The sequence below is a fragment of the Oryzias latipes genome, chromosome 6 (genome assembly GCF_002234675.1).
Source record: "Oryzias latipes chromosome 6, ASM223467v1".
Lineage (NCBI taxonomy): Eukaryota > Metazoa > Chordata > Actinopteri > Beloniformes > Adrianichthyidae > Oryzias > Oryzias latipes.
The window spans coordinates 18,047,336-18,063,538 of NC_019864.2; the positions used below are offsets into that span (position 1 = coordinate 18,047,336).

At 38.8% G+C, this 16,203-nt stretch overlaps 1 protein-coding gene across 5 annotated transcripts in view; it reads right to left on the minus strand.

Annotated features, from left to right (window-relative positions):
* LOC105354225 (peptidyl-prolyl cis-trans isomerase FKBP8-like) overlaps window positions 1-16,203 on the minus strand; it is a 35,250-nt gene that overhangs the window by 17,737 nt on the left and 1,310 nt on the right. The window contains exons 1-4 of one of the 5 annotated variants that reach the window (XM_023955827.1): window positions 13,609-16,171; window positions 12,976-13,455; window positions 12,718-12,887; window positions 12,202-12,290 (exon numbers count right to left, since the gene is read on the minus strand). In XM_023955827.1, coding sequence (XP_023811595.1) covers window positions 12,202-12,290; window positions 12,718-12,887; window positions 12,976-13,441 — 725 coding nt within the window. In that variant the 5' untranslated portion in view covers window positions 13,442-13,455; window positions 13,609-16,171. Of the gene's footprint in view, window positions 1-12,201; window positions 12,291-12,717; window positions 12,888-12,975; window positions 16,172-16,203 lie in introns of those variants that run through there. The other 4 variants (XM_023955830.1, XM_023955828.1, XM_023955826.1 and 1 more) reach the window with 4 other exon arrangements.

A 16,203-nucleotide genomic window follows, 5' to 3' on the forward strand; every position in this document is an offset into this window, starting at 1 on the left:
ATATTCTTGTTTTCACAGAGGCAGTGGCTCTCTCTTAAGCTGAACAATTGTATTGCATTATTAGGCAGCATTTGTTCCTGATGCACATAGACCCCCAAGTTGACCGGCGGTACTGTATTTTCTATTTTTCTAAGTAGAAATCTTATATTCTTTATATTTATGGTCTAAAAGGACTTACGCTGAGAGTTGGTCCTCCAATTGAGTTTCTTGTGCTTTTTACTTTCTCCGTAATAAAGAACATTTGTTGTCAGTATTAACCCATATTTCTCCTCGTGTAAAATCATTTGCTATACATTTGTCACTTTATCAGTAGCAAGTATTTTAAAGAAATTAATCCAGCAGTTTTACGACAGCCATATAGCGCAAGGCATTGCTGTTTTAAGAAAAATTGTGAATAAAGGAACTACTTTTAAATAATATTAATAAGTCATCTGTAATGCATTAGAGTTTAGGAGAAACATGAACAATGATGGGGATCAATAATCGACACTTTCTTACTTAAAATCTTAAGTTAAGGCAGTATATAACTAAAATAAAAGCACTTGAGAATATTTTCAGCATCAGCAAAACAGTCATTTGTCATGGGCTTGATTACGCAACTGTTGAATAAAATAAATCAAAACTTCAGTTTGACATTAGTGGGACAAAGATATTCGGATTCAGAAACTGATTTAGGGTTTTGCTTGATACCCTGCACACATGAAGCTGATCAGCTCTAAACTAATGCCTGAAAACATTAGAGGATGGGAGTAAAAGGGTCATCTAAAACTATGACATACCAACGTTTTCCTCTAAAAGACAGAGTTCAAACCTAACAAGACCCAAAGTTAGAAACTGAGCTTGTTAGACCAAAAATGTTCTCCATCCTCATCATCGCTGGATGTGCCCATTCGCTGTGTGAAGTGAGATCGTCAACTTAAGACACCTCCAAAATCTACCATGTCTTATTTTAACATGTTTTGGTGGTTGTCATTTTTTTCCATGCTCGCTAACAAGCCCCTGAAGAACCTCTGAAGAACAGACAAGAGCTTCAAAGCTCTTCTCTGAAGAACAGAGAAGAGCTTCTGATTTAATTGTTGTAGAATGCTGACATGGTGTGTAGTAGCCCTAAAAAACATGATTGGAGGTTTGAATTTGTGGCAAAAGATAACATTTAGCAAGTTGTAACTCGAAATAGGGCGGGGCCGCGGTTAGAGCAGAGCAAGACGGCCGTGGTTCAAATCACAGGTGGGACCCTTCTGTGTGGAGTTTGCATGTTCTCCTCGTGCATGTGTGGGTTCTCTCGGCCACACCGTCTACCTCACACAGTCCAAAAACATGCTTCACAGCTAATGTGTCCTTACACTGACGGCCTGTCAAGGGTGTAACCCGCCTTCACCCAACAGAACCCGGGACAGGCTCCGACAACCCCGGGACTACGAAAGGGATACAGCAGGTTAACCCAATGAATATTTGAATGTGACGGTGTTGTTAGTTAGACGTGTATTTTGTTAAATCAGCTGTGACGTATTTTGTCACAGTTTAGCCCCCTTGTTTCCTCCAGATTTGAAAGACAACCGTCATCAATCTCATGTATTCTGCACTTACGTAAAATCACACATCTCCATCTTTGCTATTTCAAAGGAGATCTTATACATCAAACATACTCAGTGTGTGTCCAAAGTCAAGGTCAGTTCTCTCTGAAGTGTGCACTTAAAGAGTAACTGCATGACTGTGCTGGGGAAAAGGGCTGTTTTAACTCCATAAAACCTAACAAATATCTCCAACAAATGCTGCATACACTATAATTGTTAAGTTATTGCTATGTGAACAAACTGGAATTTATCTCAAACGTTTGTTGTAGATTTCAGTGTTCTGATAGATCTAACTCTTTTGTCAAACAGGAATGCAACAAATACTAAATATGGTTTAAAATTTTTTTTACTGTGGAAAACAGATCAATAGCATAGTTTTCTGTTTCTCACATTAAAGTTTCTGCATGTCTGAGAGTTCTTGCTCAATATGATGAACTGCAAAGTTGAGTCTGATATGGCCATCGTGAGGAGAAGTCATTACATTTTTACTGATCAAAGAGTTTGTGTGTAAATATGCGACTAAAGCAGCCAACACTTAGTTTCTGAATACCATAAAACATAGAAGTAACTTAGCCTTGTTCAGTCTATTTGTCATTTTTTACATTTGAATAAGTTTAAGGGTTATCTAAGGGTTAACTGCTTAGGAATTATACAATCTGTCTGAAATTTAAAAAAAAAAAGCTTATCTGAGGGATTCCACTTCCTACCTATTTTCCCTCAAAACAAACAGCAGAAATAGGATAAAAGGGAGCAGCTCCATGTTACAGCAGACGCTGTTGATTTTAAAGATAAGCCTAATCTGGGCTGTAGAAGATGATGGTAAACACCCAGGATCATTAGATGAAGGACACACACACAAAAGAACAGTAGCATTCGAGGCAAAACACAACTGTGGCGCCACATGAGCTATCCTATAGATTTCACACGTAAATCACAAATCTGCACTGGCCAGATTTAAATTCTACATTTGTTTTTGTAGCTTAACATTGCTGTGCTAAAGCGGGTCAGCTTGTGTGGCAGAGGCTGTAGCAAACGGAGAAGTGCATGCTTATTGGGACTCGAGCGTGATCTTATCTGGAGCGTGCCACAGCTGTCAGTGCATGCCGACCTGTTCCTGTAGTGTGAGGTCTGGGTGTGGCTTTCTAGTCGCCCTGCTGTGCCTCTGCCGGGAAGGAGAAACACACGGAGAGAAAAAGTTACAGTCAAACATGTTTACGTTTGCACGAGAACACAGCTCGGGATTGAGCTGGCGCTCTGTTAACATCTGCGTCTGGAATCTTTCCCCGACAAAAAAAGACCAAAACAGAAACATGGTTTTCATGCCGGTGTCACTTACAGCAGATTGTTTGCTTAAGTTATTTGTCGCTGCGAGGCAGCACAGGCACCAAGAAATAGTTCAGACTTATAATTATGTTTTCCATTGAGGAATGTCTCCTCAGTGGTAAACAGAATACGTCTCAAAGGTCACATAATTCGTTTGACCCAGGTGCTTCTGCAGAGTGAGTCACTGCTCCCTGCACACAGGGGACCTGTCAGGCTTTTCTGAGCAGTCGACACACTCATGAACACAGAAGGAGAGCTAGTGCGCACAAAAGTGGTAAAATCGACGCAGACAGGCGCAGCTGTGTGGCCAGTGAGTCACTCTACCTGTGTACTGGGAAGTGCCCGCTGTAATGAGAAGCAGAACTGCCAGTTCTTAGCTGTGTCATGTTTCATGGGAAGATAAGAAAAGAGAATGGTTTACAAGAAGAGGAACAAAGAATGCACTCATCACAAGTCATCAGCAAGTATTAATCACACAAAAAGCACTTCAAATGAACCCAACATTTCTCAAGGTTGCTCGAATACAGTATAATAAACAAAGATCTCCTTATTCCAAGGAGGAGGGCTTGAACTGGTAAATCTGCCTGGGGGTCTTTCTCCACAGATGCCCTTTAAAGACCTACTCTGATGAAAATTGTTTTTTTAACATGCTCTTGTGGCCTTTTTTCTCATGATTGAGAACATATATGAAGAAAATTAGGCTAGAAATTCCGTTTCTGCTGTAAGTTATTGGGAAACAGTGAGAGCTCAGCAACAGGGAGGGGAAGGGGGGTGGGGTTGCTCCATGCCAATAGTCCCTCCCACAACTCAAAGGTGAATTCCTGTTGAACTACTGTTGCCCTGCAGAAACTATGTCCTAGAAATTGACAATTTTTAAAATTTTTGGCTAAATATTGCATAATCATAATTAAAAGACCGCTATAAATGCTTTTAGAACAGTTCAAAAGGGGATTAGAGTTTAATGCTCTTACAGACTGACTTTGCATCACTTTCTTGGTTTGAAATTTCCCAGTGCATACCTGACACGAGTCATTAGTTGCATGATAAGCAACTAAATTTCTTCTGTATCCAAATATTTTAAGTCCAAACCCAGCAGCTGTCACATTCCAAAATTCCACCACAGCCGAGCAGGTGAGAAAGGTAACAGTGACTAATAATTGAATCACACCTGTTTTTTTTTAAATGCACAAGATAATTTAGACCTGTGAGTTCCTCTGCAGCAAAAAGCACCTTTCATTACCTTCAAACCAAGCACCTTTGCCCAGAGAAAGTGCCTGAACAGGTTTTGTTAAAGCAGCTTTTGAATCTTGTAAAAAGTAGCAGTAAAGAGGAAGTAATGGTGTATTGACGCAAGAGCTCTAGGGTGCAGGCCAGAGTTTTTGCTTTGGATTATTCAATAAAAGATCACAAAACTACAAATTATGGACCAAACAACAAAACTCTGTTCCTCCTGATGAGAGTCTATAAGGCCAGCTGGAATTCCATGTTTTGATTCTTTAAAAAAAAGAAAAAGAAAAAAAGAGCTTGTTTGGGGCAATACTATCACCAAACAAGCATTATTATTATTGCTGCTTATTTCCTGATAGTTTCCGTCCACTCTCAAGAGTGCAGTGTGAAAGCGATTCCAACTAGGCCTGCAAAATTTCCTGTTCTGAAAATGCCCTAAGAGTGAGGGAGACACCCACTACCCATCTGTAACAACTACCCGATCATTCCCCGCATGTGCAAAGATATCATCACTTCCTCATTGTGGCCAGCATTGCAACAGTTAAGCTATTTATTTAACTAATTTATTTTATTTGCTCCCGTATTTTGTATATTTTTTGTATGCTTGTTGTTCCAAGACTGTAAACCTTGTAATTCATTGTTAAATTAATACAATTTTTAAAAAGTATTAAAAAGATCAGCTCCAGGTTACATTTCCTGATCCGTTTAAACAGTGGATAACACCATGATCACAGGAATTTATGTTTTCCTCAACAACAGAGATCTTCCCCAACTGACTTACAGCTCCAAAAAATAAAAGAACGTTGGTCGACTGCAAGACTGTACAATCGTAACTTGTTGTCATTTCAGACACTGAAAATCCGATACAGATCGGGTAGCCGTTACAGATCGGATAGCCGCTACAGATCGGGTAGCCGTTACAGATCAGGTAGCCGTTACAGATCAGGTAGCCATTACAGATCAGGTAGCCGTTACAGATCAGGTAGCCGCTACAGATCGGGTAGCCGTTACAGATCAGGTAGCCGTTACAGATCAAGTAGCCGTTACAGATCAGGTAGCCATTACAGATCAGGTAGCCATTACTGATCAGGTAGCCATTACAGATCAAGTAGCCGTTACAGATCAGGTAGCCGTTACAGATCAGGTAGCCATTACTGATCAGGTAGCCATTACAGATCAGGTAGCCATTACAGATCAAGTAGCCGTTACAGATCAGGTAGCCATTACAGATCAGGTAGCCATTACTGATCAGGTAACAGTAGCGGTTCTAGGCACGGGCCGTCCGGGCGGTGGCCTGGGGCGGAAAACTGAAGGGGGGCGGCACCGGCGGCTCAGCCCTTGTAAAATATTATATGCACCACTATTGGTTTACTTATGTCACAGTTTGTGAGTTTGTAACAGCCTGAACCTGGCCGCGCCGCCGCCCTCGCCCCGCAGCTGTGCGCTCTCCTGTCTTTGAGAAGTAGACACAAATGTGTGTGAAGAAGAAGGGAGGGGGCGCGGGGGGAGCACGGAGCACCACCGCGTTTGCGCATGCGCAAAACCTGACGGGCTCATCTTTCAGGGGAGGCGACGGTCGCGGGCTTGATGAAAAAAATAAAAGTAAAAACTGCGACTGCGCCGTCATGTAGCGAATCAGCGCCCCTGGCTATAGCTGCACGCGCTCCTGCTGGAAATGTGTGAAGAAAGGGGGGGGGGGGGGGGGCTGCGGGGAATCAGTTCAATTGTGGGACGCTTCCAAATTAAGTGGCTAGGTGGGGACAAGGGCGGGGGTTTGAATCTACTTCATAAAACCTTTTTATAAGTCAGTCATAAGGTGACATTCTATAACCTACACTTTAATAAAGGTATAGAAAATATATTCTGCTTTTTTTGGGTTAATTTTGTGTTAAATGCCCAAATGAAAAAATGGCAACACAAAACAATGCTGTCACTAAGGTGACAGTTGGTTCAGTCGACGGACTTGATGTCTTCTTCGTGACGTGAGGACATTTATGCCAAACAAACGCCAAAAACATCTAAAATATGGAGAAAAAAAGGTCAAAGCCATCTGGTGCCCAATTTAGAAAGAAAAGAAAAGAAGAAGAGGAGAAAAGAGATAAAGAAAAGGGTAAGTCCTCACAGCTTGATGCATGTTTTTTCTAAATTCTAATGCTACCTGCCCTACAACAACGTTACCGATGAAAACTTTATTTTGGTCGATGACCAACACTGAAGTAGGCCCAAATGTTGCAAATAGCGTCATTTTTTTTTTTTTTTTTTTAGATTTTATTCTTAAAAATTTGCTCTGCCTTAACTTGTAACATTAGTTATGATTCATGTGTCTGTGTCTGCTCTGCTGTAACACAAAGGTTTTGTTGGGTTTTGCTGTTGTATACTAGTTCATAATGTTAAAAAAGCTGTGATGGTTACACAGCATAAAGCTGCTGCCATAAGATGCTAATGGGGCAAATAATTTGAGATTGGTCTTAAATTTAATAATCGTTTGTGGCAGCCTAAACGTTTTCCCAATGTTTTTTTGACATTTAACTGGGGATTTAGGGGTTAATTTTGAGCCTGCATATGAAGTTTATTTTTTATTTGTTTTACAAATGTGGGATTATATTTTTAGCCAATAGAATTTCTATAAACCTGTAGGTAGTTTTAAAAATGAATATTTACCATTTACTGCAAATCTATGGGGACAAAACATAATTCAACAGGTCATAACTGAAAATTTTCCAATCAAAGGATTGAAGACGGAAAACATGAGCTAATTTTTCTTCTCTGAAGTAGAGATCGATATAGAACATGACAATTTAAATTTCCAATTCATAAATGTTTTTAAAATATTTATTTTATATTATTTATTTAATATTGATTTAATATTTCTTAGCTAACTGTATTTTTGCCATGCTTATGGTCTTTTATTTTTTGTGTTCTGATAACTATTATAATGCTGTTCAGAATTCTGACATCTTTTGTATCCACTTCTTAATTTCAATGACAATATAACATGTCAGTTGACAAAGACAAAAAAAGTTCTGTTGTGACTATGGGGGGGGGGGGGGGGGGGGGGGGGCGGCTGGGGAGGGTCTCGCCCGGGGAGTAATTCAGGGTAGAACCGCCACTGTCAGGTAGCCATTACAGATCAGGTAGCCGTTACAGATCAGGTAGCCATTACAGATCAGGTAGCCATTACAGATCAGGTAGCCGCTACAGATCGGATAGCCGCTACAGATCGGGTAGCCGCTACAGATCGGGTAGCCGGGTAGCCGTTACAGATCGGGTAGCCGTTACAGATTGGGTAGTGACGGGGACCTGGCCGAAGATTTAGACTATAAATTAGGGTGGAAAATATGAACTTCCGGTTCCGGTCGAAGACTTCCACTTCCTGATAATAATGTACGGATGCCATCTTGCCAGATCCACTGGAAAGAGTTTGAAGTGCATTGTTCATTGTTGCTTTTGATTTAAAGGATAATAATGACGTTTCTACCTCTGTTAATAGAATTACAGAATCTTCTTTACAGTAATTTTGCCATAGATTCTAAATTTATGCAACAACTTACTGATCATTTGCTTGTTTGTTTAGATAAACTGTACCTGCTGGACATGTTTCTTTGTTTGCGAATGAGAATTTTTTTTTTAACAAAATAGAAGTCATGCTTTTATTAAGTGACAGTTTGTTGCTTCTGAGCAGATGTGCCACTGTTTTAACTCGTCTCTGTTGGAAAACCCCATAGAGCCCCACTGTTGCTCTGTGAATGCACCGGTATACGTGCCTCTGGCTCTGAGAAATATCAACGTTTTTCAGCTGCTCTCCCTGCTGGATATGGGTGTGCCTCAGCTGGTTGAAGGTTTCCACACTCACTGACATCTGCAAGTGTCTCAACAAAGAGTACAGGCCCAGGAAGATGTTTTTGCAGGGTTGTTATTGTCTACATACTGTATGTTTGATATATAGTATGTCAAACATGATCCAAGACCACTCTTCCCAGACTCGTATGACACTTAAACCTGGTAAATGTGGTACAGACTGGATGGCTCCTTCACTCGTGATGGTAGACTTTATGGTGGTAGGTGAAAACATCATTACTTTAAAACCATAAAAAAGAAGAGGGTTTCCTCTGCTATATGTCTCACTGCTATACGGCTGCTAAATTAATCACCTCTACATTAGCTTCACCTTTGCTTTCCAATAGAGACTTCAGTTAGGGTCAAAGCAACCATTTCTACTCATTGAGAGCCACTTTTGTGGCATTACGCAATTACCATCAATCAACAAGATGCTTTCAACTGTAAATTTTCCTTAGAAAAATGGTTGCCAGAGTGTAAACTTAAGCGTGTTGTAATCAAGGTTCCTGCAGTTCCTCTTTCAGGGTCACGGGGTAATTTTACTCCTCCACTTCACAGTGTGATGTCCTCTTTAACAAGCAACCAGCCATTAGATAGACATTTATAGTATTCTGCAAAACATGGCCCAGAACTCCAGAGCTTACCCTCTGAAACAACATGATCTTTGTTCTTGATAAAGTTTATTATTTTTACAGATATGGTCACTCTAGAAAAAACAGGATTTTGTTTTATGTGTTAAATAAATACAGATCCTTCCAGCAAAGTGTGTGATATGTTGGCCCAAATGTTTATAATGGCTTAACGACTAGACTTATGAAATCTGCTGGTAAAGGTAAAGGTACACCATCACCAAGATTTAAAAAAAGCCTTAAAATATTTAATTTGTATTGCTTTTCTTTTTATTTTACAGTGTTGACCTATTTTTAACTAGGGAGTATGCAGAGCAACAGGAAGAACTGAACATATTAAACGTGTGGCTAACAGCTTCTTTTGTCTTTGTGGATTTTTAGGGGAAACATGGTGGATTTTCCAAATTATGGGATTACTGGGTGAAGGCACAGCAGGAATGAGGCACGAGGGAAAAAAGAGGCGGTGCATCCATAATAATTTCACATTTACTCTTTATGTAAATACACCGTAGTTGAAAAACATATTTTAATTACATCAAAGTGAATTTACGCCACATTTGTTGGACTGTGAGTGTGTATGAAATTTGCACAATTGTGGTTCACTTTTTATTTGGCGCAAAGATTACACTTGATTTTTTTTCTAAAGTAACTTCAACAGCCCCAAAGAGCTGAAGAGTAAAAATTTTCATATAACGTGCAATCATCTTTTAACAGATTCATTTAAAACCAGTTTGACAACCTGACTGATGATGTTTATATCTGGAGATTAGACTCTAATGTCTCCCAGTGGTGAAATGAGCTTTACCTGTAACACATTAAAACACACCTTAAACACTAAAACGTGTCAACACCTTTTTCAGCCAGTTTTGCGTTTCAGCTTTCAAGTGACAACTTCACAATGCAGATTCTGTGAATATTTTACCTCAAGCTAATTTAAAGTACAACTTGTTTCTTCTTAAAGTTGATTTTTTTTTCCAAAAAGTGAACCAACTATGAACACTTTTACCATAAATTGTGACATTAGGGTAGTGTTTAGCCCTTGTGCTATCTTAGATGACCCCACCTTTACATTGACGTGTTATTCCTACCATGACAAAGGTGGATAAAGGTGGAAAAATTTCATGTAATCCATGGACACCAGTGACGATCACAAATCATTGAACAAAAAAGGTTCAGCACACTGTCTAGTAGGTCTAGATGACCCAACTCCCAATGTTAAAGTGCCTAGGATAGCCGTCTCCAGTCTGATCACTGGAGGTATCAAGTTTATGTTACTGAGTTAGCGTCACTCAGCAGGAAACAGATAGGCCACTCTTCCCTGCTCCTTTCTTTTGAATTCCCAAAGGTTTTGATTTATTTCCATAGATAGGCCTTGCTTACAGTTATTATTTTTTTTACAAGCTGTTTAACATTTTGTTGTTGCTCCTAAAAAGATAGCTTCAATACTCCTCGTCATGTTTGTTGCACCGATAATGTTAGGCTGGGGTTTGTGAAGGGCTGCAAGATAGATAGCCACATTGTGTGTAGCCGGATGATGGGAAAGGGAGGTGGACTTACTCTATGCCAAAAGTGCCACCCATAACTTAGAGACACATTTCCAATTAACTCCTGACACTCAGTGGAAACTATGTCCTAGAAAACAACACCGTTTTATTTTTTTTGGCTAAAAACAGCGTGATCATAATTAAAAGACCACACTGAACACTTACAACAGATCAAAAGATGATCGGAGTGGCACTTTAAATATGTAAAAAGAAACGTAATTTTTCTTTCCTTGCGAAAAATTACTTTTTATAAACATAATTATTAAATGGTTCTAAAATTGCAATAATTACTTGTAGGACTTGATTATACAGTGCAGCATACATAGTATTGTTTTTTTAACCCCCAGATGTAGAACAAACCAGTTTTTAATAACTAAAACCTATTCTACGTCTGAAAACATAGGCTTACATTGATTTTTTCACAAAAAAAATTAATGTCCTTTACTCCAGAGAGTAAAGAAATTCAGATTCAGAGGAATGACTATTAATCAGGGCTTTGATTCCTGGCCTGGTGGTTTAAATAAGATGGTCTACACAGCATATGACTCTAATCAGCTGCATCAAAACAATTATTAACCCACCTCCTGTTGCCACACACGACACCTCAGAGACTCTTCCTCCTCAACCCTTCACATTTACCAAAGTTCCACATAACAAACTAGACCTCATACACATCACTCAGAATGGGAAAAACCAGTTTGCAAACGTAAAACAAAGCATGCTGTCACCACTTAATGTTTAGTGCATCTATATTTTGTGTTATCTGTGCCCCGCATTGCAGTCTGAGCCATTAAAATCAAGGAGGGTCATAAATGTAAGATTGTATGCTGCTGCTTTTTCAGGCTTTTACTTTACTGCTGGTTGATAATATTCGGGGTACACAGATGGGATTTGATGCAGCTTGTCTGTAAATGGTATTTCTGTATCACATATCTGACAAGACACAGATGCGTTTGGCACTTGTCTGCCTTTTATTGTAACATTTTAGCATTTTGGAAACATACTTTCAACTTACGGTAAACACCTGGCTTCAGGTTGCTTTAATGCAGGGCTATCAAAGTAAAAGCCGCAGGCCACATGTGGTCAAGGAGCAACACTGAGTGGCCCAGAGCACAATCACAACAAAACAATGCTGAGAAATGTATATGCATTAAACATCAGTGCAGAATTTCCCTCATGTCTTTGGTCCATGAATGCAGACAAGTAGGTATTTTTTCTTCTACATCCACTGGTTTATTAGGAACAGGCAAAAATAAATGTCAATCCACAGATGAAGAAGAAAAGAAGTGTTTATCTTTTAACTTTTCAAAATAAAAGTGCCACACTAGCATACCTGTCAACTATAAAGAACACATCAGATGTCCTTACTCTAACTCACACTTAACCAGAATCCAATGTGGCATTTTCTTTTTGACTTTAGCAAAATGTTTTGTTGGAAAAAAAGTGTCGAGTGGAGCAAAATCCATTTTGGGGGATGTATTTGTCTATTTTAAAAACTAATTTCTAAACATTCAAAGGCATCTTTCTTAACTTAGATATTTAAGCATCATGTGTAATTCCCTTATTAGCAATATTGTTTTTTTTTAAAAAAAAAGGAAAAAAAAATATATACATATATAAAAATATATATATATATATCCATAGAAAAGCTCTGCTGTGTGTTGTGTGTGTGTGTGTGGGGGGGGGGGGGGGGTCAACTGCAACACACCAATCTTCTCTGTGTTTATTTTGGCTTTTTTATAGTGCAAAGGTTATAAATCCAAGCTTTTGGCTACAATGTAGTCGCTGTTCTCCCATAGGCTGAAAGGCTATAAGCACACAGCTGATAGGCCAAGTCTAAATAGTGTTAGGAGGAAGCCATCTGCCTCTGTTTATGGTTCATTAACCCTGCAAGCCCTGAATGTAACCACTCTACCCCCACAGCAACAGGTTGTAAAGGCCTAAAATGATATTCAGATGTCATTAATGTGGAAGAAGGAAGAAAGGATAGTTGCCAGAGTGTTGTTTCTGCTTCAGCTCATTTCCGTGTGTTTTTTTTTAAATTAGCACTGACTGGAAAGTCCTTACCTTCCTAGAAGTCCATAGGCATACTGAGAATCTGCCAGCAGTAATGTGATTTCACCCATCTGCATGGACAAGACACACTCCTCCAAGGCCTACAATTATCAAAGAAAGATTACTAATTAGAAAAGAATTGTGTTTTTCTACAATTAAAAAAAGTGTATTTTCTGCTTTGCTCTAAAGCAATGAACAAAAATAAATAAATAAAACCTCAAAGTTAAGTCTTTAAATGATTGGGCAGTTTTAAAGATACATCTTTTGGGAAATTTGTCAAAATCTTTACTCTAATTTTATCAGGGAAAACCCCAAAACTTTGTTTGTATGTCATCATGCACTTCTATATTTACTGAGAAATATGTGGCTTGGACTTTGATGATTTATCATTTTAAGTAACAGATAAAAATGTGATGGCTATTACAACTCGCCAAAGTATTTCAACAATAGCAACTGTGTAAATCCACATGAACTCAAATATGCAACGCCACACACTGAAAAAGAGCGGGAAATCAAAATGATTTCTACCTGGTTTACATCTCCCTCCCCAATCACAAAGACAAGCTTGCAGTCCTTCTCCACCACAGTGCGGTCTTCAAGAACACCCTGCATCATCACAGTCACTTCCTGTCCCCATGTGGGGTGCGGAATCTGCACATCCCCAGATTTCAGCACCTTCTTTCTTAACAAATGGTCCTCTGGGAAAAGAAAAAAAATTAAAGCGCATGCATAGCATGATCTGAGGTGCAATAATGGTTTTCTTCTGGTTTGCTTATTCATAAATACCTAGTTTATAACGAGTGAGATGGGCTGTAGTTTCACCTGTTATGTTTTCCCAATCGTCTGCCACAAACAGCTGCTCAAAGGATGTAGAAGTCCACTCCTCTACAGCATATTCTGGAAACAGAATTTCGGCAGAGCTGTCCCTCTCCAACACATCCTCGTCTGTGGATGGATCCTGAAATCGTACCATCTTCCAACTGTTTGTTTTCCTCAATTTCTTCTCTCCCTTGCATTTAGTCTCTTCAGTCTCCTGCTTTGCATCAGGGGACTCTTTTGTCTCAAATCCTTCACTGCCCTCTTCACAGTTCTCCACTTTTTCACAGGGGTTATCACTTGCTTCTACAGATCCAAATGGCAGTTTATCCGGACAGTCTGCATCATCCGTCTCAGAAATAGCTGCTCTTACCTCAACCTCCATAAGTCCAGTTACAGGGACTATCTGCTCTTCGCAATGTGCCTCTGTCTCCATTTTGCTACAGAGACCTGTGGACACCATCTGCATTAGTTTCAAAAAGAGATGATCCTCTTTGCCTGAGCAGTGATTCAATGAGGTGCGGGTTAGCAGTTCTGTCGAGCACTTATACTGTTTGAAAAAAGCATATCTTCATGTTGTAATTTTAGCAAAAGTCCTTGTACCATTTCAGTAAATCCAGTCAGAATGCATGTCAGAATCCTGGCGTCATCTCTGATGTTTTTCCAAGCTTTTTCTTGCCTGCAACTCAGGATTATGTAGCTTTATCGCACAGTGACTTCCTCCCCTAACTGCTTGAATCCATCCTGGTCTACATTCAATGATAGAGCAGCAACAAAAAGTGATCAGTGTAAAGAATCTTTTCCAGCGCAATGAAACACTCACACCCAGCAAGCTTGTGCAGTGGTAATCTATAGGATTAGAGGGGGAAAAACCTAATCTCCCAGAACGTCTGTAAGCTTCTTAATGACTTCACTGTTGTGCCCCATAACACTGCTTCCACGTATGCAATATTATAACATCTAAAATCTCAGGAGACATTAGCTCCACCTTAAATCTAACAAGAAATTACCATTTTATTTTGAGCTCAACATAACATAATGAGCAGGCATAATTACCAGAAAAGTTGAACACTTCCCAGATTACTTTATTCATAAAATCACATTTTTAGTAAAGCCTGAAAAAGCAAAGCAAACTTTCTTTTTTGAGCAGGGATGAAATCTGACAGCGACGTCAAAGTAAAACTAGTATTAGAACTTTCTGCTAATTATGGAATTATGGTGTTAAGAATTGCTTTTAAAAAAGTCATATTTCTTTAAAATGTAGTTTTCCAATTAGAATAATATGCTAAAATGAAATGTCATCATAAATCCGTCTAAAGGCTGGTGGGCTAGGGAGAAGTGGACACTGTATTGGACCTGTAAGGTGGTAGCCATATTTGGCCCCTGTCCAGTAAACCTCATAAAGTAGAAGTAGTAGTAAATTGGTCATTTTGTGGTGTCTAAAGGGGAGCATCTTACACCAACACAAAGTCATTTTACAGTCCTCCTGTATGCAGTAAAGTAAAAAATGTATGAAACTGAATAAAACATGAGACAATGTGTGAGAACAGCAGATTGAACACCCCATTTCCCACATGGATACAAGAACACTGCTTTTGGGTGGAGGCAGAATCATGGTTTGGGAAAGGCTCCTGTAAGGCTGTAAAAACAATATGTGTTGTTTATAGAAAGCATTTTAATGGAAATATATTAGGATGAGACTCTGTGAACAGACACATTCGTGGAGCTAGAACCTCAAAAATAACAGACGAATAACACAACCTCTCAAAAGGGTTGCCCAATCTCCTCTGTCAGTATTGATGACTATTGATGACAAAAACAACACGGGAAATTCCAGAAAGATGGTGCGAAGTGGACGTCCAAAGATAGCAGCCCCCATGAAGGCTGTTTCCTCATCCTGTCAGCTGTTAGAAAACCAAGGACAGTCTTCTACAGATTAACAACAAAGCAAGATGCATTCTAAAAACATTTAATAGGGCTGATAGGATGACCTGCTGTGATGACCCTGCTTTATTAGGCTCATTTGATCCTGGTTACTTACATACTCACTAGAACCTGACAAAGTGATAACACATTACATTCAGAAAGAAGTCTCAGGTCAAAGTAAAGGAAAAACACCATTTTGACACAAAAACACTATGTGTCGAGGCAGTATCATGGTGTGGGAAAGCCCATTGCAAGGCTGTAAAAACAGAGTTTGTCATTGTTGAGAGTATTTTTAATGGGAATACATTAGGATGAGATTCTGTGAACAGATAACAGGGCTCTGACCCTTTCAGCTAAAACAAGGACATCTGTTCACTAGCAAACAAGCTTTGGCATGGTTAACAAACAGTTTCATTCCAAATCAACAGTCCAGACCAAAGAAAGGAAGTGAAACAGAAACAGTAAGTAACATGAGGGCCATGTATTTTAGGTGAAAAACAAAAAAAAACAGCATGAAGCATAAATCATAAAAAAGTTCAAAAACGTCCTCAAGTTAGCATAGATATCAAGATAATTTTTATTTTATTTTATACAACTCTAAATGAACATCTGCATGATGTTTTTAGGTGATTTAGTCCACTACGTTGTGTAAATATATGGCATAAAAGAAAAGTGTCAAATATTTTGAACTGATCATAATTTTAAACTATTTTAGCCTTAGAAATTTCTTTTTGGTTGAATGAACAAAACAATAACAAAACTTGTTTCTTCAGACTGTAGTCTGACATATGACAAAATAACATAATCTGTACAAAATGTGTTGCTTGACCAAATAAACAACACAATTCCCTACTTTTTCATAATATTGTGTTCAAAAATATTTGAAAATTTTTGCATACATTTAATAGTCTATATTTACACTGCATTTAGTCTTTTTGACTATAAGATAAGATAGTTTTCAAAACTACAAGTTACAATTACTTATCATCAGACACACAACAACAGCATTTCTGTTCAAATTAATGTGATAAGTGCAACTTGAAGGTTTTCGTGTCCTCCACAATGACTCATCCTAATCATGGCCATGTCTGAGTTGGAACTGAACTCTAAAAATGCAAGGATACATTGTTCTGCCACATATTTGTAGCTTTAAAACCATATGGATTATTACAACTTTGCTACTATTGTTTTACTATCTTGGAAAATTTATAGATATTTTATAAATTAGATGTGTTGATAGTAAAAAAATAAAATTGTGAGTCATGCTTGACC